General features: G+C 44.9%; 1 protein-coding gene across 2 annotated transcripts in view; it reads right to left on the reverse strand.

Annotated features, from left to right (window-relative positions):
• Positions 1–26861, reverse strand: part of DHX37 (DEAH-box helicase 37) — a 536866-nt gene that overhangs the window by 474263 nt on the left and 35742 nt on the right. For both annotated transcript variants that reach the window (XM_085634634.1, XM_085634635.1), the window contains exon 2: positions 25182–25301. In XM_085634634.1, the coding sequence (XP_085490760.1) occupies positions 25182–25287 (106 nt within the window). In that variant the 5' untranslated portion in view covers positions 25288–25301. The remainder of the gene's footprint in view (positions 1–25181; positions 25302–26861) is intronic.

Genomic DNA, 26861 nt, shown 5'->3' on the forward strand with positions numbered 1-26861 from the left:
ATGTTCATGAGATTATTCACATCATGAATCGATTTGATCCACTTATTCATCCACCCTGGTTTAAAACTGGTATTGGCTTTACGTCCTCTCAATAGCTCAAAAGGCGATACCTTAGTTGTAGAGTGAGGAGTCGTTCTATAGAACCAAAGCATGCTGTCAATCGAACCCTGAATGTTCACATTGTTATACTTTGCCCATCTAATACATTCTCCTACCACTCTATTCATGCGCTCCACCTGACCATTAGACTGTGGGTGATAAAGCGAACTCCGCACATGTTTGATGTTGCACGACCTTAAGAACACATCAAACTCTGAACTCACAAACTGGGTACCATTATCTGTAACTAGTGTTTCAGGAAATCCTTCTCGGATGAACACTTCTTTTAAAAACGCAATCACACTGGAAGAAGAAGTATCCTTAACTATTTTCAATTCAGGCCATTTCGAAGCATAGTCAATCAAAACTAGAATGAAACGACATCCATTAACCAAACCCTCAATCGGACCCATGATATCCAACCCCAGTTTACACCAAGGAGAAGGCGGACACTCAATAGGAAGAAGAGGAGGTGTCTTAACTTTCAATCCCTTATCCGCGCTACTACAAATATTGCACACATCAACAACATCCCCAATGTCATTATCCATGGATGGCCACCAAAAACAATCGCGCACTCTTCGTTTAGTGAGAGATAAACCAAGATGACCCTCATGGGCCTTGAAAATTATGTTCCTTCTCAAACTATTGGGAGGGACAAGTTTATCTGCTCGAACCAAAATACCACCCTCAATCGAAATTTCTGATTGCACCTTCCAAAAAGGTTGCAAATAATGTGGCAACGTGCCTTCCCTCGGCCAACCATACCTTACACACTCACACACCTGTTGCAGTACTTCATCTTGAGACATGGCTTCCAACCAATTTTCTTCACTCCCAACACTATGTTCAGAAAGATCTACTGCAGCAATAAAACAATCATCCGAATCATTGTCATCATCCTCGTTCTCCTTCAAGAATTCCCCTTTTTCCTCACCAATAGGAAACCTAGAAAAAAAAAATCTGCCCTTATGTTTCTTCCACCAGAAACGTGTACCACATCGAATTGGTATTGCATAAGCCGTGAAACCATCCTTACGATCCTTGGTGAACAACATTTACTAGTTCCTGCACCGAGAATGTTGACTAGGGGTTTATGATCAGTCCTCAATAGAAAACGCTTACCCCAGACATACGAACAAAATTTTTCAACAGCCCACAAACAAGACAATAACTCCTTTTCAATTACAGAGTAGTGTAATTCTCGGTCTCTTAATACTCTAGATGCAAACGCAATGGTGGTTTCACCAGCTTGAGTATCTTGAGTAATAACACACCCCAAACCCACTTGACTTGCATCCACCGTAATGCAGGTAGATAGGGAAGGATCATAGGGTTTGAGTGCTTCACTGTTCGCAAGAGTCATTTTTACCGTGCTCAAAGCTGCATCACACTCATCAGACCAAACAAACAGAACACCCTTTCTTAATAACGAACTGATTGGTCTAACAATAGAGGCATAATTTGGAACAAACTTGGAGTAATACTCAAGTAGCCCTAATAATGATTTGACACCCGTCTTGTCTACTGGAATGGGAGCATCAGTAATGGCATTCAGCAAACCCTTTCTAGGTCTAATCCCCTCTCCAGAGATGTGATGGCCCAAATACTCAACTTCATCACACATAAACTGGCACTTTTCAGGTTTTATGACCACACCACGATCTTTAAAAATTTCAAAAACCCTCTTCAACAAAATGTTGTGCGAATTTATGTCTCTAGTATGAATTAAAACGTCATCTTGAAATACAAGAACTCCTTTAATTTCACCCAACAAACTCTGCATGACTCGTTGGAAAACCGATGCCGCCGAGGCTAGCCCAAACGGCATCCGTTTGTATCGAAATGTTCCTAATGGTGAAATGAATGCAGTGAGATGACGGGATTCCTCCTCCAATTCGATCTGGTGATAAGCATTAGCTAGGTCTAATTTTGAAAAATATCTCGATCCTCTAACACATGAAAACAAATCATTAATCTTAGGAAGAGGATGCGAGTCCACCCAAATTTCCTTATTGAGGGACCTAAGGTCCACACAGACACGTAACTTCCCGCATTTCTTACGTGCTACAACCAGAGGAGAAAGCCATAAAGACGACTCCGTCGGTTCAATAATTCCTTCTTGACAAAGGCGTTTTATTTCAATCTCAAGGTCTTCTCTAACACTGAAAGGTACCCCCCTCAATTTATGCTTTACAGGTAAAGATCCTTCCTTCACTATGATTCGATGTCTAAACCCTCGAATGGTCCCAAGTTTGCCAGAAAATACAGTAGGAAAAAGCTCTTCCCAATTAATACTACTCTTTGGGTCTGAAACTACAAGTACTTGTTCATGGCATCCCGGTTTAAGGATCATACCGAACAATCCCTGGTGGTACCATCCCAAAATATTGAGCCCCTTGACAGCCACATAGACCTTCCCATGAATCACTCTTCCTTTGAACGTTAAACTATCTTCAAAATACCCCATTAGTTCTATTTTGCGACCCTCGTAGGATACAGGTGACCTGTCCGGAGGTGACAAAACTCTCTCTCTCCATGTCTCTAAAAACAACTCCCTCGTGATCATGGTTATTCTCGATCCCGAATCTACTAGCAGATTTAAAGGTTTGTTCCCAACCCATATCTCTTCAACAGGATCAACACATTCAACATCATCAGAAACATGTGAGACGGAATCCAACTTCTCAGTGACTATTGAAACAAATTCAGAATCTGAGTCAACATCTGACTCTTGAACGCAGGCAACAGATCTCCTTTGATCGTTAAATTTTTTTTTAAAACATACTTTTGCAAAATGTCCTATTTTTTTGCAGTAACTGCATACAACATTTGAACCAGGACACCTTGCGCCCTTTTGATGTTGTGGATTACCACATCTATTGCATATTTGCTTTCCACCAAAAGATGGAACGATGTTTTTCTTTTGCCCAACTTTTTTGCTCTGATAATTAACAACATCAGGTTTCGAGACTTCACTAGGCTTAAGCTTAGAGTTAGATGAAACAATGTTGATCGAATCAGGTAGTTTGTCCTCTAGTTCCTTTAAGGAAATTTGTGAAGTTTCAATACTTTTGGCAATCTTTATAGTCTCATCTAAATCAGGATTCGACAGAGAGAGTAATTTTTGGCGTATTTGTTTATCGCTGCAGTGACAGACAAACTGATCTCTAATCAGTTGCTCTAAAAATGTCTCGAACTGACAGTCTGAAGCTAGTTTCCTTAGTGCAGTAATATAGGTATCGACATCTTCACCATCCCTTTCCTGCCTCTTGAAAAATTTGTGTCGTAATACCATCAAACTGGGTTGTTTATGAAATCTAATTCTAAGTTTGGTTACAGCATCTTCGAACACATCAATTTCATCCCCAGGAACATGTGTAATCTCGGGCAGATGCTTGAATATGGATCTTCCCTCGAAACCAAGAGAATGAAGCAATAAATATCTTTTGCGTTCGTTATTAAATCTAGATGCCCCAATGGCACCGAGATATGTTTGAAAAGCATCAAACCAAACCTCCCACCTAACAGGTGGATCACCAGCTGACTCAAGGAAAGAAGGAGGAGGATTAACAGACTGCATACTGTAAACGAATAAGGAAAATTGAAATAAATTCACAATATATGAAGATTCCAAATACACTTAGTACAAGACCTGTAAAATGAAATTGCGAGAAAAGAAGAAAAAAATATATATATATTTTTTATAATTGGAATGTCATTAGGGAATTTTCCGCTAATAAAGTTATCCAAAAAAAAATGTGTAGTACCTCTTTTGGATAACCATAGACTGGTTATAAAGTCGATTTTGTGTGTGAATCACAGTAGACTAGCTTGACTGTTGAAATTCACAGATAGGAATGGTGTGTGAGTGAATCACAGTAGAGACTTGCTGAGTAAGAAAGAAACTTGCAGTGAAAATAGAGCGTGCTTGGTGCTTGAGCGGTATAAAGAAATTCAGCAGGGCAACCACGAACGTAGATTGTTTCTCTTGTCGTCACGTCACAATTGCGAGGGTCAGGCACGACTCAGCGCATGTGCAGAACTAGACGCTGCGATGATTTCCTTCACGCATGCGCAAAAGATGGTACGACTCTGCGCATGTGTAGAACTTCGACACTGCGATGGTTTCCCTCACGCATGCGCAGAAGATGGCCGGTGAGACAGAAAGAAGATCAATAAATCGGATTTCGTCGTTGGCAAACCGATCTTTGGGAACACTCAATCCGTAAAGTACAGTTGTTTGCTTGACATCCGAGACAGGTAGAGAAATTAAATTTTAATTTTAAGCGTGGTTAAAAGTAGTTAACGGCAGAATTTCTTACCGCATGTTGTAGATGTACAGATGCAAGGCGTGTGTTGAAAACGGAGGCAAAATCGGAAATCGAAGTTGTAGAGGTAGCTTGTGAAGTACACGCTTTAAGTACACGCGATCTTAAAAAGTCCGTTGATGAATGCCTTTCGCGTTGAGTCCGATAACTGTATCTTGAGTAAATCGTCGCCAATAATTTTGTAGTAACTGAGGAGTCAATGGTATCGGAAATCGTGGTTTATTGTTGAAGATAAACAGAGGAGGCAGCAGACTGGAGAAACACCGCTTACAACAAACAGTTTTTTTATATGTATTCCAACAGTTACTAAGAATGCCCACACAACGTTCCCAGGCAACTGCACTAACATTCTGTTCTTAAAGAACTACACCATGCAAATGTAATCTAACACTAGATGAAGTACAATGTGGGGTATAACAAAGTTGTGAGGCAATAACGCACAGACCATGCCGTGTTTCCTGTAGAAATTCTAGCAAATGAAACAAACTTTAAAAAAAAAAATGTTTGCGGATCAGAACGGGAAAACGTGCATTATTACTACACGGTCACCCGTTCTGATCTGTGAAACGCATGATGATGTGGCAGTGCCGCACACCAGAGCAAACTTCACATTATTGTTAATGTCCGGTGTAATATGGTCGCATCATTTTCCCACTGCCATCAGAATGATGTCCTAAATGCATTTGGATATCTTACATCTAACTTTCCTTACAGTAAACAGAAACCTGCAGTGAAAGACCTCTTGCCTGCACCCTACCTCTCAAGGAGCACTAATGACAAACTAGGAGCTTGGTGAAAAAGGAGCCCTCTCATTGCGGCCCGCAGAGCATCCTCTGCTGTGCGCCGGCCATGCAGGCCACACGTGGCAGAGCGGACTCCATTTTAAGTGCACTAAAGGACTCTAAATTGACACATACATACATTGACGCACCATATGTGTGTATCTATTCCCCGCAGCGCTACAGCTCTAAAACTCTGAGTTCTCGGCGGCCCGTCGTTTTCCATGGCTTCCCTTTGACCACCGGTGAACGCGTCTCTCAAACGAGAGAGTGAACCCAGAGTTGAAAGGTCCCAGATCTCTCAGTAAACGCTGTAGGCTCTGCAGACTCAGGAGCAGCAGTCAGGGGAAAAGAATGGCGGCCAGCATCCAGTCAGGAAGCCCCGTACCGCCCAGAGTCGTAGCATCCGCGTCTACATTTTCTGTTACGGAAGCGATTTGCATCCATAGATACCAAAGAAAGACAAGTAAGGCACTGTACGTGACGTACTGACAGAAACTCAAATAGTTAGCTGCCTTCAGCAGGAAAACAAGGATGAGAAGTGATGGTTATTAACATGCTTATGTTGGTAAGAAGATTTGTACAGATCAGTTAAAGTAATGCTACATATTTATAAACAATTTTGATTTGCATATAATTTGGAAAGTCTCTTGTGATTAAAAGATAATTTGGAAATTCTCTTGAATGCCGTTTTTCACAATAAACCATTTTTTATCGATATACTGACTTCTTGTTTTTGGTTTTCACATCTCCTTTTCTGTCCAAAACAGCCGGTGCTGCAAATTCTTCCCTTTCAACGTATCAAATATCTTGTTTACTTTCATATAATGGTGCGTTCTTGCGCGTAACCCTAAGTAGCAGGTGATCCAGTCGCAGCTGCAGGCTCGGAGGTAATAATGTGCAATCCGGCTTATTTGTTAAAATATTGGTTAGGATGTTTAATAGACGTGAAATAGAAGAGCAGTGCCCTACAATGGACAGCGCAGCAACAAAACGCACAAACTGCCATGATTTTATGCTCACATAGAACAAAGAGGAGAGGAGAGGATGTAGCCTGACGACTTTGGAGTTGTGGACCCAGGTTCGAGCCTTGGCGTCGGCTCCACATCCTGTGATTCTGGGCAAATCACTTAATCTCCCCGTGTCTGCCCCAAAACATATTTGGAATGCAATAGGTCTTGAATTTAAATGTGAGACTTATCGCATTGGATTCGAAGTGGCCGTCGTTGTCCTGGCTGTTTTAAAAGTGAAAGTGTGTACGGCGCGCTGAATGTAAGCAAAGCACGTCGTACTTTACTTTTGGCAATCTTTATAGTCTCATCTAAATCAGGATTCGACAGAGAGAGTAATTTTTGGCGTATTTGTTTATCGCTGCAGTGACAGACAAACTGATCTCTAATCAGTTGCTCTAAAAATGTCTCGAACTGACAGTCTGAAGCTAGTTTCCTTAGTGCAGTAATATAGGTATCGACATCTTCACCATCCCTTTCCTGCCTCTTGAAAAATTTGTGTCGTAATACCATCAAACTGGGTTGTTTATGAAATCTAATTCTAAGTTTGGTTACAGCATCTTCGAACACATCAATTTCATCCCCAGGAACATGTGTAATCTCGGGCAGATGCTTGAATATGGATCTTCCCTCGAAACCAAGAGAATGAAGCAATAAATATCTTTTGCGTTCGTTATTAAATCTAGATGCCCCAATGGCACCGAGATATGTTTGAAAAGCATCAAACCAAACCTCCCACCTAACAGGTGGATCACCAGCTGACTCAAGGAAAGAAGGAGGAGGATTAACAGACTGCATACTGTAAACGAATAAGGAAAATTGAAATAAATTCACAATATATGAAGATTCCAAATACACTTAGTACAAGACCTGTAAAATGAAATTGCGAGAAAAGAAGAAAAAAATATATATATATTTTTTATAATTGGAATGTCATTAGGGAATTTTCCGCTAATAAAGTTATCCAAAAAAAAATGTGTAGTACCTCTTTTGGATAACCATAGACTGGTTATAAAGTCGATTTTGTGTGTGAATCACAGTAGACTAGCTTGACTGTTGAAATTCACAGATAGGAATGGTGTGTGAGTGAATCACAGTAGAGACTTGCTGAGTAAGAAAGAAACTTGCAGTGAAAATAGAGCGTGCTTGGTGCTTGAGCGGTATAAAGAAATTCAGCAGGGCAACCACGAACGTAGATTGTTTCTCTTGTCGTCACGTCACAATTGCGAGGGTCAGGCACGACTCAGCGCATGTGCAGAACTAGACGCTGCGATGATTTCCTTCACGCATGCGCAAAAGATGGTACGACTCTGCGCATGTGTAGAACTTCGACACTGCGATGGTTTCCCTCACGCATGCGCAGAAGATGGCCGGTGAGACAGAAAGAAGATCAATAAATCGGATTTCGTCGTTGGCAAACCGATCTTTGGGAACACTCAATCCGTAAAGTACAGTTGTTTGCTTGACATCCGAGACAGGTAGAGAAATTAAATTTTAATTTTAAGCGTGGTTGAATGTAAGCAAAGCACGTCGTTTTGCCTAATGAAGGAGAAACTCAATAAAGAAAATAGTACACGTACCACGTAACAACCAAGTAAAGGAGCCAGTAGCCCTAGGAGGTTACAAATGAAGACATGGCCCTACTAAGGAGGGACTAACAAGCCTATTTACAAAATCAGAAGCCAGCATTTACGAAGGACAAAAACACAAGCCAATGAAAAATATGCGCAGGGAATGGGCGGGGATTCACTCCCGTACTCTACTACAACAGATAGCCAGAGCAGCTAGCTCAGGCTCAACCTAAAAAGCAGATTTACAGACTGAGACAACTTAGCTGTGCTTAGCAGTAAAGGTTTTATGTACTGAACAGTCATCTTGTCATAAAGGATGGCTGGTGCCAGGCAACCTCTGTTTATGGCCCTCCAACAAGACTGCTGTACTGTCACCTAGGCACTGTTCACCGTGAGATCTGTAGTTTCACTTAAAACCGCTCTGCTCATAATGCACGCAAAAGAGGAAAGATATTCTAAAACATCATAAACTATGGTCTGGTTTGTAAAAGAACAGCTTTAACACTTTCGCTTGATGCACAGTCTGAAGGAAATGACCTCAGTGACCTGATAGGCGCAACTAAAGCCATCATGTCAAGCCTTCCTTCAGCTGATGTTGCCTCCGTAGGATGAGCGGCTGCATCAACCTTGGGACACAAGCACCGGTGATCCTTTACAGAGAGGTCTCTGCAGCATCTACAGTCCTATCATCAAGCCAAGAGTGTTGTGCACCGTTAGTGAGTGCTGGTGTCCAGTCAGCACTAGAGGGAAGGGGAGGAAAAGAGTGAAAGACGCTGAATTAAGGAAAGGTGATGGCAGAGGACGCAAGGAGGAGCAAAGAAAGCAGATAAGAAAGGCAAGAATGACGCAAGGAGGCAAAGAAGGAAAAAGCGGGAGGAAGAAAGGAAAACAAAGTGAGGGAGGGAGAGAGGAAGGTAAGGCAGGGAGACAGGAATGAAATGATGATAAAAATAAATAGGGGAAGTAAAGGAAGAAGATATTGTGGAGTATCAGAAAAGGGCAGGAATGAAGTCGGAGGAAGAAATGTATGAAAGTAAATATGATTTATAAAGTGATGAAGGAAGAGATAAAGAAGGGAAAGAAGCAAAGCAAAGGGTAATCAGGAAGAAAGGGATAACGAAAAAGAAAGAACATGAGGAAGGAAGGGGTAATGTGAGAGGGTGTAATGAAGAAGGAAGAGTGGGGATGAAGTAAAGAATGAAATCATGAATGGAGGAAATGATTTAAAGGGATGAAGAAAATAATTAATTCAAAGTAAAGGCAAGAGTGTGGTCTAATGGCTGCGCCACGAACATAAACAAATGTGACTTTTACACTTGAAGAAGAGTGACTTGATCCTGAGCACATGATGTTATTGCTGCCAGATTCCAGCAGGTACTAGCTGCACTAATCTGGATGGACTAGCACGAAGCAATTCACAATAGTTCAAGCATTACCAGGATTCTGGTAAGGACTACCCGCTTTTACTGGACATTAGTTTGAGTCAGCCATCAGCTGTAGGTTCTAGTAGTCTTCAGAATTGAGCACTGACCAATGAGGTCAGCGTGTACAAGAGAGATGAGAGCAGAGGATTCCACTGCCACGTCAACGAGAGATTCCCTCTGCTCCTGTTGTCCTATAGCTTTTTTTTTTACCCTTTTTAGACCTATAAATATTTGACCTGGCAAGAGGTTTGAGGATTGACATACAGCCATCATGGCTCTGTGTTAAGTGGCATGTGCATCGGCTCTCAACGGGACACTTGCCAGGCACAGAAAGGTGGCACATATTAAACACTGGCACATTCTAAGCGAACTGTAACCATTCAGATCCACCCAGAACCAGACCCTTGTTTGCAGGAATGGCACGTCACTCTGCAGGCTTACCACAAGGCTGTAGACCCTACTTTTATAAGGGTAAGCGTAGTTTAATAAGACATTCAGATTTATGGTCTGGCGGAGCCTTATGATATCAAAATCTGTCAACAATTTGGCATGAAAAGGGGAAACCTGGAGGAGGAATTCATTGTTTTTAAATTTTAAAGAAATGAGAGATGTCTTTTCCATGAAGGGTGAATGAATGAGGTAGCACTGTCTACACTGGAGAAACCCCCAGTTAGTGTACACAAAACCCTACTGTAACCAGTCGTTTGTGGCCATGTTTCCAAGGCATTATAAACAACTGTAAAGATTGGGGGGAGGGGTGCTAGTCTAGGCTGCAGGCTCTGCTATCTGCATGTGAATATTCCGGCTATCATATTATCCTATTCAACTGAAGGCCCCTCCCCAAACCCTGCCCTCTCCTAGGTTCCTAATAGCACGCCTTTACGCATGCTGGCTAAACAAATTGGACTGAGAGAGACAGTCTTGAGGTGAGGCTCAAAGAGAGAGAGAGACGTCCTTCCTCCTGAAAGAAGAAAGCAATATTTACCTGTTGACAGTTGTTGCCCGATTGGTTCAAATTCTGGCTTAGGTCTCAGTCGCAGCCACTTGAACCGAGAAAGACAGTTTTCTGCTTGATCCTGAGTGGCAGAGGGGGGTCTGGGACTGCTGCTGGTAACTACCTCACGGGAGCCTGAAAGCAGAAAGTGAGGGAGGAGGTCTGCTGTTGGTTACAGTCTCATGGGAGCCTCATTGTAGAGAGTGACAGCGGGTCTAGGACTGCCTCTAGTTACGGTCTCATCGGAGCCTGATTACTTGGAGTGAGAGGGTGTCTGGGACTGCTACTGGATACGGTCTTATGGGACTCTAAACACAAAAACGCTTCCAAGCCCAAACAATCAATTCTTCAAAGAAAATGAATTTCACGCGTCTGGATACCCTAACAGGTGATCTGCATTTATAAATAATGATCGATTGATAAATATAGGTCTCAATATTTAGAATCATATTTTCTAAAAAGATAAATCTAGCAAAACAATCAACGTATAATCAGCAACAATAAATCAAGATCTAACAACAGAAAAAGAACTACTGTAATAGAATAGGCCCCAAGATATCCCCAAATTCATTTCAGACAACCAGCTGGTCCATTTGGTTAAAAACAGGGCCCCTGCTGTAGATCCAAAGTCCAAACATCAAGGAGACACAATGAGTTATTCCCTCCTTGTATGGCCAACAGCAGTGAGTAGATTTCAAAACATCCAATATACATTTCGGTGGCTAAACTCCAATTTCACATCCACCTTCATCAGGACCAAATATTATGACAAATGATGTAAAATATTTACAACTCTTCAGTCTCTAGAAAGAACTGCAAGGGGTCAATTGTCCCAATACTCAAACAAAACATGAGCAAGATAAAAAATAAACTTGTATCGCTGACATTATCGGTGGATACCCTCGTCAAAAACCTACGGGATGCTCCTCACACATAAACGCAACTTAAAAAAAGATAGGAATGCCTTTTGAAAATGAAGAATGGATAAAATTATTGAATCTAAAAAAGGTTAAAATAACAGAGGCACATGCATAATTTTTGTTAGAGTACTTAAGTGCAGGGGTTATCCCAAACGCTTTACAGGTGAAGAATGTCCCCCAAGTTGTTCAATGAATTGAAGAAGTTCCTAGAGAAACAGACACTCTTTGCAAATAAATGCTCCCCGTGACTGGATGATGCTTATCATAGAGAGAGCAAGAAAACTAATAGCTACATCATTAAAAGAAGTGCAGGAACTTGAAGAAAAATTAAAAAGCCAGTTTTCTGTAGATGAAGAGATCAATGAAGAATTGTTTAGGTTTGATGGTTATCTATTAAAACAAAAAAATTACACAAAGATTTCAGGAATTTTTCAAAAGAGAAACCTTATCTGTATCTGTTGCCGAAAATGTATTCAACTAATTTCAGCGAGGGTGAGAATGAGTCAGAGAATAATTTGAAACGAAAAACAGTGGTGACAGTATAGGCCGGCATGTCTCCCGGGTGGAGGGAGGTAGGGGGGTGGGGGATGGTAGGGGGTGGGGGATGGTAGGGGGGGGGGAAGGAGGTTAATTTAACACACAAATAAATAGACTTAACATTCCGCCGGCCGGGTCCCGTGTCTTCTCGGCTCCTGCTCTCCTGCTTCCGGCAGGAACAGGAAGCAGGCAGCCAGGCTCCATCCGGACCCTCCCTTAAGCCCATCACCAGCTGCAAGCAGTGTTGTGATTGGTGGGGACGGCGCCCAGCCAGGGGCTAACGGGGAGGCCATGTTCTCCAGCCTGCATGGAGAAGATCAGAGTGTGCATGACTGGTTTGGGCGGACCCAGAGGGCTGACCAAACAGTCATTGCGCCCTCAGGAGTGGGCACACCACTCCTCCCCTGCCTGCTCACAGAGCAGCCCCGCCCGCAACCAAACAAAATGGTAATAATGGAAAGTTATTACCATTTTATGTTTCTGCTACTTGCACTACGAGAAAGCAGTGGGGTGACGCTCCTCAGCCCTAGTGGGGGAGCTGCCCCTGAGAGGTGACATTCTCTGTGTTGTGGCTCACAGGTTGCGCCAGAGAGCACTGCCAGTCCGAGCGGGAACCAACCGCGGTCGGCGGACATGACGGGAACTACCATTCCCATGAGGCAATGCGTGCTGACGCGCGTGACGTCAGCACGCTGGACGCTCCGGCGAAGAAAAGGAAACATCCGGCTGCAGTCAGGTGCCGGTTATTTTGTATCCAGGTCGGAAGTGCAAGCGGAGAACAGCGTTCGGGTAGGGGTGCTCTGCACCAAAACTGTGGTTCTTTGCTGGCTTCTGTCGTTCAGACATTCGTTGGTCGTTTCTGCTGTAACAAGGCGAGGTTCGTCTTGTCTTTCAGGGTCCGAGTACAGTGGCCCCGTTGGATGCCGCATTGAGGCGTGCGGGGTCGCCATTCTCCGTGTTGGTTTGGTCCAGCACTCCTCGCGAAGGGGAGCTTGTCTTTGTTTGTCCCTGCCCTAAATTTCCGCGGCCCCGTTGGATGCCGAACTACGGCGTGCGGGGTCGCAAACACCTAGGTCCGGTGTTCACTCCGGTTATTGCTCTCAATTGACACACAATAGGGCGGAGGGCTTTAACTTTCGGAAGGCGATATTCCCGCATTGGTGTTGTGGGAGTACTATATAGTCGCCACAGAGACAGTATCTTATCGTTCTTGTATATCGTGAATTCTGCCTGTTGGTAGTATAACAGTGTGACAGAGGTTCGTCTTGAGAACCCGTGGGGGGGCTACCAGGAGAAGTATCCTGTTCATTGCCCTGCTGCATTTTATGTGTGTTCGTTTGTACTCCATACAGGGGTGGAAAGGTGACTGCTGGCATACGTCCTTCCCCCCTGTACTGAGAAGAATCCTGAGTTCATGGTAGGTCCTTTAGCTGAGGGGAGTTACGAGGGTGCATGCATAATACGACCTCTGCTGATTAGTATCTTGTCTGTAGGGTTCCAGTTGCCTTGCGAGCAGGTCATTCCAGTCTCCTGTTCCCCGAGAGCATTCTTTCTTTTACAGGTAAAAGGGGGAGCTAAGGAAGAACGGGGTGATAGAGAGAGAGATAGGGGCTGATGTAACCACTGCATGTTGTTCTTTCTCTTTCAGATCTCCCTCCCAGCTGTCCCCTTCCTTTCCTTCCCTCGCCTGATCACCCTTCTGTGTCTGGTATATATCTATCAGACCAAGGGGTTATCGGGAGGTGGACCCCTTACAGCATCGTGCGACTCTGAGGACACTTGGACGGCGACACTCTGACACTACTCCTTTTGAGTCAGACAACAAAGGATCTTCACAGGACCCACGTTTTTTTCAAGGAAAAGGAAGGCTTGGTGGGAACAATCATCTGTTTGATTCAGACGCTGGTTCCTCTTCCTCTACTTCTTCCCCTTTGTTAGTTTACCGCCTGTTGGAGGGATGGACGGAAATATGGCTTTGGAGGCTTCCCAGTTTTATGAATGATGCTTTTTATTCAAGACAAAAACCAGAAGCATGCAGCCTTCTCTAAGGCAGCAGAGGGCGTGGGGTACACGGACTGAGGAGCCGGAGATGGATCAGGTGCTGAATTTAATCCTAATGCAGAAGGGGCACAGACATGCGGTAACTGCACCACATAGGGCAGAACAGCTCAAGGAACTAGACAGACTACGCCAAGAGTGGGAATGTGACCTTGGTACAGAATTCACAGACAGGTAGTGGCTAGCAGCTCTGCAGCACACAGCCAACGTGTCAAGAAATAGGAGATTTAAGCTGCTGCAGTTTAACTATATACACCGCACATACTTGTCCCTGGCAGGGCTAATTAGCATATTCCCCCAAACACTGCACACGGCAGATGCCTCTTTTTTCCACAGCACATGGCTCTAACCGGCGTCACACGCATGTTGGGTGGCAATCACCGACCCAATTAGCAAATGAGCCCTAAAGGAGAAGTTGCACACCCTAAAGCTTGTCTGTTGGGTTTATGGCCAGAGACAAAACAGACAAATCCAACTTTAAATTGGTCAAGTTGGCCCGGCTGCTCGCTAAAAGAGCAATGCCGCTCCACTGGAAAGCCTCACAAGCTCCAGCTCCAGCGGCATGGAAAGCCGAGCTGTATAAATGGGCACAGGTAGGAGGTGCAGTTGGGTGACCATTGAGACACAGAGGAGGGAGACAGAGGGGCTACTTAACTTGGCCCCAAGTCAGACGATAAACCATCATAGATTGCCTGCACTCACGGTTTTACACTGGGGGACTGAAACGTTTTGACCTAACCAAACATTGAAATGGTTGTTATTGGAAGGGTCCATGCCCAATTGTCTAGAATGCAGACTGTGTGCTCCGCCTTAGCAAAGCTGGTTGAGAATTATTAGACTCTATGGTCCCCTTTTGGTCTCCATCTTCTAATGTAACTGTTTCCTCTCCAGTTGTTCTAGCTCCTATTTGAACCGAAGGGGCCTACATGAGAGTAGCTAATACATGCATGCCACTAAAGCAAGAAAAATAAGGCAGTTTCCTTTTCATGTTACAAACTAACAAAGATATTAAAATATAAATAAAGTGGCAGTTCCATTCAACATGGCTTCTCAGTGAAAGTTCCAGTGCAGAACTCACAAGTGGCCACTGAAGGATTATTTTCTCGACAGCCACACAGCTGGACTCCCAGGTTCGGGCTGCCTCTAGCCTTCAGTCAGATTGAAGGGGATGGATGTCAGTCGTCTGGTGCAGGCAGGCACAGTTCACAGCTTCCAAACTTCAGAGAGTTGGTGCAGTATTCCCTTCATGGCAGACAGAATCTCTCTGGTCTTTTCATGTCGGCCTAAGCTAGTACACAGCTCCCCACTCCTCTTCAGCACCCACCCAGTCCTTGGTGATAACTTCAAAGTACTCACCTTCCTCTGGACTGCCCCTACGGGATACTAATTCACAGTGAGTGTAAGTTACCTTTGCCATTCGCTTTCCAGTTTCAAAACCAAATTGTCACCATTCCCAGTGTCAGACCAGTTACAACTGGTCTGCACACAAGAAGAGTTCTTGGGGGCACTTGGATCACACCTCCAGTCACACTTCAGCAGACTTGATGTGCTTTAAAGTCTTGCACCGCACAAGCTGTGGGTCTGGTTATCCTTTTCTTCTCTGACTTCCGGCTGTGTTCCTGTCTGGACTCAGGAGCTATCAAGCCCACATAACTTTGCCCCCTTGCGCACCATTTCAAACGGTCTGCGGTTCCAAGACTCTTAAACAACAGGCAGAAGTATGCCCTTGTGCAGTCCAATCCAATCCTTCTCACCAACAGATATAGCACTTAGCAGAGGGTGGTGGTGAGGGGGACCCTGAATTGTTATTCCTCACACCTACAAAATATGATGGTCTGTCCTTTATGGCAAAAGATCCAGCTATACGAGTGGTCAGTTCAAGTTTTTTGTTCTTGAAGTTTACGCTGGTAACGATTAAAAAGGGGCCACCTTCGTTTTGTCCATTCTCATTGGTTCCCTCTCACTGAATACCAACGCTGGTCTCACCTACACAGCTTTGGTGGTCTTTGATCTTAGGATTCGGTGGAGGCGGGTTGAAAATAGATCTGCCCCCCCTCCCTCCTTGTATCTCAGCTGTGCCAGTTTTATGGAGCATTCACTGAAGGGCATTCCTCTCCTAGCAGACTTCCAAGGGACCCTTTACCCCATGTTGCTTTGCAGACACAACTGAGGCCCGCATGCAGCTCGGTTCTGCAAAGAACGGGCAGATCATGCACCGGTAGCTGAGAAAATGAATACAAGTAACTCGTATACCATAAGGGAAACACTTGCACTGAAAAATCAGTTAATGGCTTCTCACTGCGCAACGTCAAGATACTAGCAGTGCCTAGCAGACAAAAGGACGGGAACCAGGCGTAAAAGTGGATTTTCTACAATGGATTCCCAGGTCAAGGCTTCTTAACAAGCAGTGTTTCTCAGAGCAATGATTAAGGGGTCAAGGCTACTAAATGGGCAGTGATTCCCAAGCTGGGGTTACTGAACAAGCAGTGTGTCCCTGGGCACGGATTACTGGGTCAGGGCTACTAAATGGGCAGTGATTCCCAAGTCGGGGCTCTCGAACAAGCAGTGTTTCCCTGGACAGGGCTCCTGAAAGTGCAGTGATTTCTGGAACAGAGCTCCTAACAGCCAGCAGCTTTTGAATGGCAACTCCTGGATCAAGGCTCCTAGAAGAGCAGAGATTCCCAGGTTTCCTCAAGTGGTCATTAGTCAAGGTCCAGTCCGTCCTGTGGAGTGATAACAAGTCTGAGGGTTCAAGAGGAGAGTTGTCAAAGAAGCTGCAATTACAGGGGAGGGTCTCCTAAAGGGACAGCCCTTTCCAGAGCAGAGATTTAGAGGGGACAGCACCTTCCAAATGGGCAGAGACGAGGCATCATGATGGAACAGCGGATTGCGAAGAGCACCTTGCAAGGAGGGTACTAAGTGGAGAGGAACTTAAACCGGTTTTTATCACTCAAAGTTTGCTTCACCTGGGTCTTCAAACATGGTTTAGAGGGTATAGAACTTCCCTCAACCAGCTGTTCCTCTTGTTTGACAAATCTTTGCTCCACCAAAGACGGAATATCTAACGCTACATCTTTGGCTAACCATGTTTAATCATTGTTCAGCCTTCCTACTATTTCCTGGACACACAGAAAACTCCATGCTGGGCTTGTTCTATATTTCTGTGCCATAAGTTTCAAAAAGGATTTAATTGAGGCAGCAATAAGGAGTCAATGAAAAAGAGTTAAGGGATAGTTTTGATTGATTATTATAATTGTGGGTGATATTCCTCATAAAACAATAAAAACTTAAATCCTACATGTTTAAAATAGAAATAACAAGTAAATATTTACATACGTATATACAAACAATTCATTGCATCATAATAGCATGTTACTTTGTATGTGTCAAGTTGTTTGTAAACAACGAGCCAGACTAAAAACTACTGCACTTCTTGGATTGGATTGGATTTCAACATCGGGATAGCCTCTTTATACTGTGCAACCCACAAAAAACAACATATTGGCAGGATCCACGTTTTCCAGTGAGCCAGATGTAGTGGAGAAAAGAAAGATAATGTTCTTCAGTTTTATTCTATAAAACACATCTCGGGCAACAGTCAGGGGCAAAGGAAGGGTGAAAGCGGACCAATTACTACTAAAACCTCTTAGAAGTAAGGTGCCATGAGTTTGAGTTTGACTTTAAAAATATTTTATATAGCGCACTTTCACCAGCGGTTTCATGGCGCTGCAACAGACAGATCCCCAGAGTAGAAATAACAGAAAATAATAAAAAGAAGACAAAAACAGCAAATGATCTAGTTAAAAAATTTAGCAAATAGATGAGCTTTCAACTTTTTCCGGAATTGGGGGTAGAAAGTTAGAGATCTAAGCTCTAAAGGCAGGGAATTCCACAGGACTGGGGCAAGGGTCGCAAACTTCGATCCTCCCCACTTCTTCCTCCGGAAACGGGAGACTGACAGCAGGGATTGCGTGGATGAGCGTAGTTCCCTAGTTGGAACGTAGGGAACGATCTCAGATGAAATAAAGGCCGGAGCCGCGCCCAGTCGTGCTTGAAAGATGATAGAAGCAAGCTTAAACTGGACGCGTTCACGGACAGGGAGCCAGAGTAAGGATTTGAGAAGGGGTGTTACGTGATGGGATTTTGGAAGATTGAACACCAACCTTGCCGCCTGGTTCTGGATCAACTGCAAACGCCTTAAACTATATGCAGGTAAACCTGCATATAGGTCGTTGCCATAATCCAGGCGGGAGATAACCATCGCCAAGATGATAAATTTTAAGGCATCAAAGGAAAAAAAGCGGGATACCTTGCGGATGGTGCGTAGTGACAGAAAAGAAGAAGACACCACAGAGCTAACCTGGGAGTGAAGAGTGAGCTGAGAATTAAGTTTGATACCTAAAGTTTTAACTGAGGTAGAAGGGACCGGGGAAGAACCAAGGGAAGGGGGCCAAAAAAGTGAAGACCAGGGACTGGAGGAACCACCCATCAACACCAACTCGGTCTTGTCCGGGTTAAGTTTCAAGTGGTTGTGGTTCATCCAGTCCCGGATAAAAATCATAATGGAATGGAAATTTAAGATGGAAGCAGAGGAAGAAGAGAGATTGAAAACAAGTTGGAGGTCATCCGCGTAATTGTATACGCTGACCTCCATTTGCTGCAACGAAAAAATAAGGGGGGCAATATAGAGGTTAAACAAAAGAGGTGAAAGGGAGGAACCTTGGGGAACCCCGCACTGAACTTTCCGGAAGTCCGCAGAAAAGTCACCCAGGCGAACAGCCTGGGTGCGGTCCCTCAGGAAGGAGGATACCACACCAGGGCGGCACCCCCTATCCCCGACGCCCTGACACGGGAAAGCAAGATGGTGTGGTCAACCGAGTCAAAGGCGGCTGAGAGATCGAGGAGGACCAAAGCCTGGGTCTGGTTGGTATCCATTCCCTCCCTGAGGTTGTCAAGGACCGAGAGTACTACGGACTCCGTAGAGTGTGCGGGGCGGAAGCCGGCCTGGCGGGGAGCCAAAACCCCATACTCCTCCACAAAAGTGCTCAAAGAACTGGTAACATGGCGTTCGAGCACCTTAGCCGGAAATGGTAGGAGGGAGATGGGGCGATAATTGGCGGGGACCGAAGGGTCAGCGCCGGGCTTCTTTAAGATGGGAACAATAACAGCTGTTTTCAGTGAATTGGCTACAACCCCCTGGGAAAGAGAACTGTTGAGGAAGTGAAGAAGGGGGTCTGGACAAGTTGTATAAATGTGGCGAAGGATGTGCGCGGGGCAAGTGTCCAATGGAGAGCCGGATTTAACAAGGGGAATTATCGAGGTCAAGGATTCCTTAGTCAAGAGGGGAAGGGCATCGAGTTGTCCCTTAGGTGGAGGACACTGAGGGTCAACAAAAGTGAGGGGGGGTGAGGGAATGTTGGCTTTAATAATAGCAATCTTCTCAATAAAGAAATTATTTAAAGAGTGACAAAGGTCCTGGGAAGGGGAGGGCTTAAGAGATGTCCTATCGGAGAATGCCAAATTGTGGACAATCGAGAAAATTTCCCTCGGTTGATTCTCAGCTGCAAGAATCTTTGAGGAAAAGTAGGTCGTTTTTGCAGCCAAGATGGCCTTCTTATATTGAGCCAGGATAGTGGTAAACTCAGATCTGAGTAAGGGACAATAATTCCTCCTCCAGGCACGCTCGGCTCGGCGTACCGCTAGTTTGATGTTCTTAAGATCCTCGTTAAACCACAAGTTGGCATCCTTCTCCCGCTTTGAAGTCACCCGCTTCAGCGGGGCAATGGAATCACAGCCTGAGGAGAGCCAATGTTCAATGGCAACGGCCTGAGAGAGGGTGGATAGGCCTTGTAGGGTAGGGTAGGAAGAGGTTAGGAATGCGGATAGATTCTCCGGATCCACTCGGCTCCATGAGCAGACCCAAACATTCTTTGGGAGCGGGGGCCTAACAGTAGGGTTAATGGGAAGGGTAAACGAAATCAAATGATGGTCAGACCAGGTGCAGGGTAAGATGGACAAGGAGTCCACCGGACAGTTCAAGGACCAAATCTGATCTAAGATGTGTCCTTTGACATGAGTGGGAGAATGAACATGTGACACAAAATTGAGGGATTGAAGGGTATCTGAGAACTCTCTTGAGGACGGACATTCCGCTGGATCTGAAGGCCAAAAATTAAAGTCTCCCATTAATAAGATGGAAGAGTTATTGACCGTAAGTGTGGCCAGTACCTCCTGAAAATCAGAGAGAAACCGTAAGGCGCCTTGACGCCCATTGGGCTATGTTTGCGCATAACAAGATCCCTTTTATTATTATTATTATTAAGGCTGACTGTGGGGGACGATAAGTGAGAACACAAGTAAGAGGGGGGGTGGTAGATTTAGTACGAATAGCAAGGTACTCTGTTGTGGCGATATCTGGCAAAGATAGAAGTTGGAAGGGGAGGTCAGCCCGGGTAATGACCGCTACGCCACCCCCAGCCCGACCAGCAGAGCGGTCTGCTCGTAGAGCATAGTATGGAGCAGGGAGAGTGGCCAATAAGACAGGGAGAGAATCATCACTAAACCAAGTCTCTGTTAGGAAGAGAAGATCCGGTGCGTGAAGGTCCAGCAGCACCGACAGTTCGTGTGAGTGGGCCACTGCTGACCGGGTATTAAGATAATAGGCCGAGAGAGTCCTAGATGATACTAGGCTGGCATCTTCTCTGGGGAAATGAAGGGGAATAGGGGGGAGGGAGAGGGCGGGAAGATAAAGAGACAGGGGACAGATCAAGTGAAGATATGCGAGAGCAAGTGGGGGCAGGCAAGGGCCACGTGCCATGGAGACTACGGAGTTGAGAGGAAGTATAGGTGATGAATTGGGCAGAGTGACGTGCTCCTAGCCCCGGTCAGCCGCGGACGGGCGCAGACGGGCTTGCCTTAGGCGCGCCCGCTGCGCCCGTCCGCTGCGCGTACGTGGGAAGCACATGTTTTGTAGGGGAGTTCAGGGCGTGGCCTAGCAAAGGTGGGCGTGGCCTGGGGGAGCCTCGCTGATGGCGGCGAGAGGGAAAGCCTGACCCGCAGCAGCGTTCAGCTCGCTGCGCGGGGGTCAGGAAGCAAAATAAAACCCCAAGTAGCAGGTAAGGGCGGGCAAAGTTAAAATAAAGACACAATCACAATTTTTTAAAAAAGGCTTGATTTTCGTGTTTCTAGCGCTAATCTCCCGGCTGTGCCTCAGGAGTGTCTGGATCTATCACAGAGCTCGTAGTCAGCTCCGTTTACATAGGCGGGTGGGCGTGGCCTAGCAAAGGTGGGCGTGGCCTGGGGGAGCCTCGCTGATGGCGGCGAGAGGGAAAGCCTGACCCGCAGCAGCGTTCAGCTCGGCTGCGCGGGGGTCAGGAAGCAAAATAAAACCCCAAGTAGCAGGTAAGGGCGGGCAAAGTTAAAATAAAGACACAATCACAATTTTTTAAAAAAGGCTTGATTTTCGTGTTTCTAGCGCTAAGCTCCCGGCTGTGCCTCAGGAGTGTCTGAATCTCATTTGTAGATTTTTGGACAAAAAAGGGGTAATTTCATTTAAAACAGCTAAAACTTTGGACACAGTTTTAGGTCCAAGAAATGGTCAGTGATACTTCTAACTCTCACTGTTTGACAGCAGGGCACCTTTACATGCAACCAGAAATGTGACTTAAAACGATTAGGAGTACCCCTGGTGATCATAGTGGGTTGATCCCACATTTCTTGGAGTCCTAGAGTCACCATCCCAGATTTCACATAACTGAGCCACGGTGTCATAGCTATAAGCTCTTGTAGACACTTTCTGTAGAAGGCTTGTTCTTCTGTGTGCCAAATTCTGCACCAGTGGTCTGAACATAATTATGTCTGCAACATCTTTGATTCCCATATCTAAGTGAAGCAGTAAAATTGGGGTACTAGAAGGTAGGTTTAACAAAGCTTTTAAGAATGTATTTTTATTTTTTTAATTTTTTATTTTATTTTATTTATTAGCATTTTACAGGACTTGCAACGTCCAGAACAGTTGACAACATACAGACTGTAGTACAACTACATCCATCATCCAGTACATTGCAAATACACAGTGACACCTTTTAAATAAGAACAGATTACAATTTACAAATTGATGCACAGTTAAGCAGCTTGATTCACTCGTAGATGTTCACCCAGATATTTCCAATAGTCTCTTGGAGCCAGTGGGCAGCTCCTCCTCGTATGTTTTTAGAGCATCTTGACAAGAGGTCATATCTTCAAGCCAGGGTTTGGGGCTTTCGTACTGCCCCAGCATAGTGAAATTAAGCGTTTGGCTAAGAGTAAGGCTATTACGCAACATTTACGCTTAGCAGCGCGTACACCCTGGATGAGACCCAAAAGACATGTACGGATTGTGCATTCAATAGTGACATCCACCATTTCCCCCAACATCTCTACAACTTTTACCCAATATACATTTATTGGCCCACAGTACCAGGCAAGGTGTATAAAATTGGCCTCATCTGCACCACATCTTTGACATGGCGCATCTGAATGTAAACCATATTTACAAAGTCTGGAGGGAGTGTGATAAGTTTGATGTAAATATTTATAGTGTAAAATGCGTCGATTGCCATTCGGTGCGAGCACGCCAGTTAGAGCGCAGCAAGTTGTCCATTCCTCCTCCGTAATGGGGTCATCAAGTGCATCATTCCATCTCGTTAAAGCCTTGTGCGTATGGTCATCTATGTCCGCCTGCAATTTAATGTATAGTTTCGACACCATATGTGCGTGACGTGGTTCAGTGATCAGCAATTGTAGCGTTGTTAATTGTGGCGGTTCAGCGGCGTGAGAGGGATGTAGCTTCTTGATGGCTCCCTGCAACCTATAATACGTGAATCTAAAGAGTAATGTCTGATTACTAATATATGTGAGGTCTTTAGGTTCTATAAAGGCGCCCTCATTGTACAGATCTCCCATTTTATCAATACCCACTTGCTTGAGTAGTCCTATTCCACGTCTTCCCGAGTGACTGATCGTTCCGTATGATGATGCAGAGGCATCGCAGGGGCATAGAGAGGCAGTTTGCGTGCCAACCTACCCATCTTTCGCCATGCTGCATTAGTGGTGTCAATGATATTAATGTCTCGGGAGTGCAGTGGGGGCCGATGATAAGATAAGATAGCCGTCAGTGGAGCTGGATGTGCATCACCTTCTTCTATTGCCACGTGTGTTAGGTAGGGGACACTGTGATGCCAGTAGTGCGCATATTGCGCTTATGCACAAATAATAAAGAAGGAAATCCGGAACCCTGAAACCCCCTCTGGAGTAGGGCAGGACAAGGGAACGCATCTCAATTCGGGGCTGCTTACCCGCCCATATCAGTCGTGTTACCATGGCATTCAGTCTTTTAAATACAGCTTCTGGAGGTGTGATAGGAATGTTATTAAAAAGATACAGAAATTTAGGTAAAATAACCATCTTAACAATGGCCAGGCGATCCACCAATGTTAATGGAAGTTGAATCCAACGCCCTATTTTGTCCTCCATTGCACCTATCGCTCTCCCGTAGTTTGTACGATTCACTATTTCTGGATCTCGTGGTACCAGATGCCTAGATACTTGACGGGGTCTGTTTGCCATTCAAGTGGAAACCATGCGGGATGTGGCTGTGTAGTGTCTGTTAGGGGTATAATGAGAGATTTGGACCAGTTAATTTGGAAAGAATGTATTTTTAGAACGAATAAGACCATCAACATTACCAAAGCCTCGTAAATCGGCACATAGATTGCTGCCCCTATGGCCTTTGCCTTGTAGCCCTACAATGCTGGTGACACTGGCCTAGCGGGTATTGATTTGAAACACTTTAACACAGTTCTTTTGATGAATACTGGAGTGCTAGCTGGCTCTTAGAAAGTTGTGAGGACCAGGACAGGCTTCAAGATTTTCACCCCAAGAAAATCAAAATAGAATACTTTTTTCTATCACTGTTTTGCGCATAGTCCATAAACGCCTCTGCGACTTGTGTGGATTGAAACACATATACTTTGTTTTTTCGGAGTTTAGTTTGAGACCTCTAACATCACAAAAGCCCACAAAGCAATGTAGACGAGATCGGAGACCCTTATAGTTTTATATCCGAGCAAAGTATCGTCAGCAAACAGGAGGGCGGGCACCTCACTCCAGCCATTTCAGGGGAATCATTATTACTATTCTTAAGATAATCAAAGGAACCACTGATAGGAAGTGAGAAGAGCGCTGGTGCAAAAACACATCCCTAACTAACCTCTGTATCGACTGGAATGGTGGTCAGTTGGATCGCCATCCTCCCCTCATCGGACGCGGGCAGAAGCGTCATTATGAAGCCCGACGAGAGTGTACAAGATGCTGCTTGGAATACTCACTTCCCTTCATACTGCCCATAACTTAGCTCTGGGGATAATGTTGCCCGTAGAATGACAAATGCAACATACAGACGCCCACACTCAATTCTGACCGTTTTCCAATAAATAAAGAGAAAGCAGAAAATGTGATCTCCACTGCTCACCTTCTCTCTGCACCCGGCATGTGCGTGGGTAGAGCTAGAATTCCCCACATCCAATCTCGGAGCTTATAAGCAGTACTCTGAGGAACAGGTGTTGCAGATTATCAATTAGGCTAATGGGGCGCTAAATAGTAGGATCCTCCTTGTTCCCCTTTTTGTAGAGTTGGACAATTATTGCACCCCCTCCAACTTACTGGAATATCCGCTCCTGAAACTATTGCATTTGAAACTTCATTTATGTGTGGCCCCATACCTTAGGGATATATTTGACATTTCACTCAATGTAATTTTTGTAAACTGTTTTTTTGTGTTTTTTGCAAATACATTTCTAGTTTAAAAATACCCATATCAGGACCTTATGTGGTTTTACTGATTTGAAAATGTGCTTTTTCATTTCTGCAACATCGCAACTCCTACACCCACCGCCCACTCAGAAGTTATGCTTTTGAACTTGGTCTGCACCACTTCTGGCAGACAAAAGTGTAATTCACAAAGTTTCTGACGTTCCCCTTTCTTTAAACCTCTGTATTTGAGTGTAGTGGGAACTCTTCTGAAGCATACCAGGTTATCACTTGCCACAACAGAGTTGAAAAAACTGATTCGTACAAGGGCTCATTGGGCCTTGTTTCTTATGCAACGATGATTACAGGGCAGTGACTCGTACAGGCCTATACAAGGTTTAGTAATTCCCAGGGTAAGACAGGAGTGCTCAGGGGAGGGCAAGAGAGTCAGGGAGTCAGTCAGCGCCAGCTTACCTTCACCAGTGAGCTCTGCGCTACACAGGGTCACATAATATAACACTCCCTGCAAACAGAAAGCAGAATCAGGCAGGTCTCGTCTGAGAAGGTGAGCTGGATGCCATTATAGTGACTTCCAAGAAAGGTGAGTGGCAGCTACAAGGAGGGCTCGGACAGTGTGAATTGACTGTGTAACATGTCTTGAGGTACTTACCTTTCAGTTCAATCTGCACCGGGGGCTCTGGGTTCTCATCGGTGCCTTGAGCGGCCTCCCCTTGCTGCCGAGCTCTCCAGTTATGTCTCTTACGTAGTCTACCCATCTCATCTAAGGGTGCTACAACAAAAAGAAACAATGATTAAACTGGCATCAAGCTACACCAGACAGCGCTCTCTGCTACAGACAACACTCTCTGCTACAAGCAACGCTCTCTGCTACAGGCAACGCTCTCTGCTACAGACAGCGCTCTCAGCTACAGACAACGCTCTCAGCTACATGCAACGCTCTCAGCTACAGGCAACGCTCTCAGCTACAGGCAACGCTCTCAGCTACAGGCAACGCTCTCAGCTACAGGCAACGCTCTCTGCTACAGGCAACGCTCTCAGCTACAGGCAACGCTCTCAGCTACAGGCAACGCTCTCAGCTACAGGCAACGCTCTCATCTACAGGCAACGCTCTCTGCTACAGACAGCGCTCTCAGCTACAGGCAGCGCTCTCTGCTACAGGCAACGCTCTCTGCTACAGGCAACGCTCTCAGCTACAGGCAGGGATCATCTGGTGCTACGGTGGGTTCTGTACCAGCTTTGGACGTTTACTCCCTCATGGCTGCAGTAAAACCTGCCTTGTTTGTACAGGGAACTTTCTGCACTAATGGGGCAGAATGGTTCAGGTGTCACTACAAAGCACACTGCACTCCAACACTGGGGCCAAGCAAGACAGTGGATAGCTTTCTGCGCTGAATGCAGCATGCCAGCATCTTCATCTTATTTAGGTTTAGTAAAGAGCTTTTAGAACTGGTTCAAAGAATAGAGACAAACAAGTACATTAAGATACATTAAAAATGTATATGATCAGGAAAGTGCAAGTAGGTCCGAAACATATATATGGAATATTATATTCTATATGTGGTAAGAATTTACTCTGCATTATCACACAAATGTGGCTAAACTAGTAATGAAACATGCAACAGCTTTATATATAGGTGCAGAAAGGTTGTGTTAGCAGAAAGGGGTAAAATAAAAAAGAAAACCAGCACTGGCAAAGCAAATAGGTCTCGTCTTTGGGCCCCACTGGCTTTGGCAATTCTTTTTGGCCATGTTGAATAGCATGTTTTTGCAAACGTAGTGCAAAAGAAAACAAAGAAAACAGAGCATACTTCTGACAGCTGGTACCCAACAAGTTATAAACTGCGAGGCAGCTGGGGGCCAAGTGGAATAGGAGGTGTATGAACTATCAGAAGCATTCAAGCAATTAACTCATGTACTCAGCAACCACTTCAACTGAAAGAAGTGTTAAAATATATATATATATAGATAGTGTATCCAAACATATTTGCTTTCTGAGGCAATTTAAATATGTATGGAGTCAGATTCCCTGGGGCTGACAGAGCCGCCGTCTCCGGTTCAAACCTGCCGTGGAGGTCGTCACATATTTACACACCGGTCTGTCTTCTTTGTTGTGTTTTTCAAAGCAAATGCTGTGAAAATAGACTGTATGATTGACAGTATACACGCCCACACCGTCCCCACAAAAATAAACAAGTTCAACACTAGTCCAAACGTTAATATTGAAAATTGAGACAATGCTGGCTTAAAAGAGGGTAACATAGCGCAGCGCTACTACAGGCAAACCCCAGACAAGCTTGGCTTTCAGGACGAACACAGCAGGAAAACAAGC

The sequence above is a fragment of the Triturus cristatus genome, chromosome 11, assembly GCF_964204655.1.
Source record: "Triturus cristatus chromosome 11, aTriCri1.1, whole genome shotgun sequence".
Classification (NCBI taxonomy): domain Eukaryota; kingdom Metazoa; phylum Chordata; class Amphibia; order Caudata; family Salamandridae; genus Triturus; species Triturus cristatus.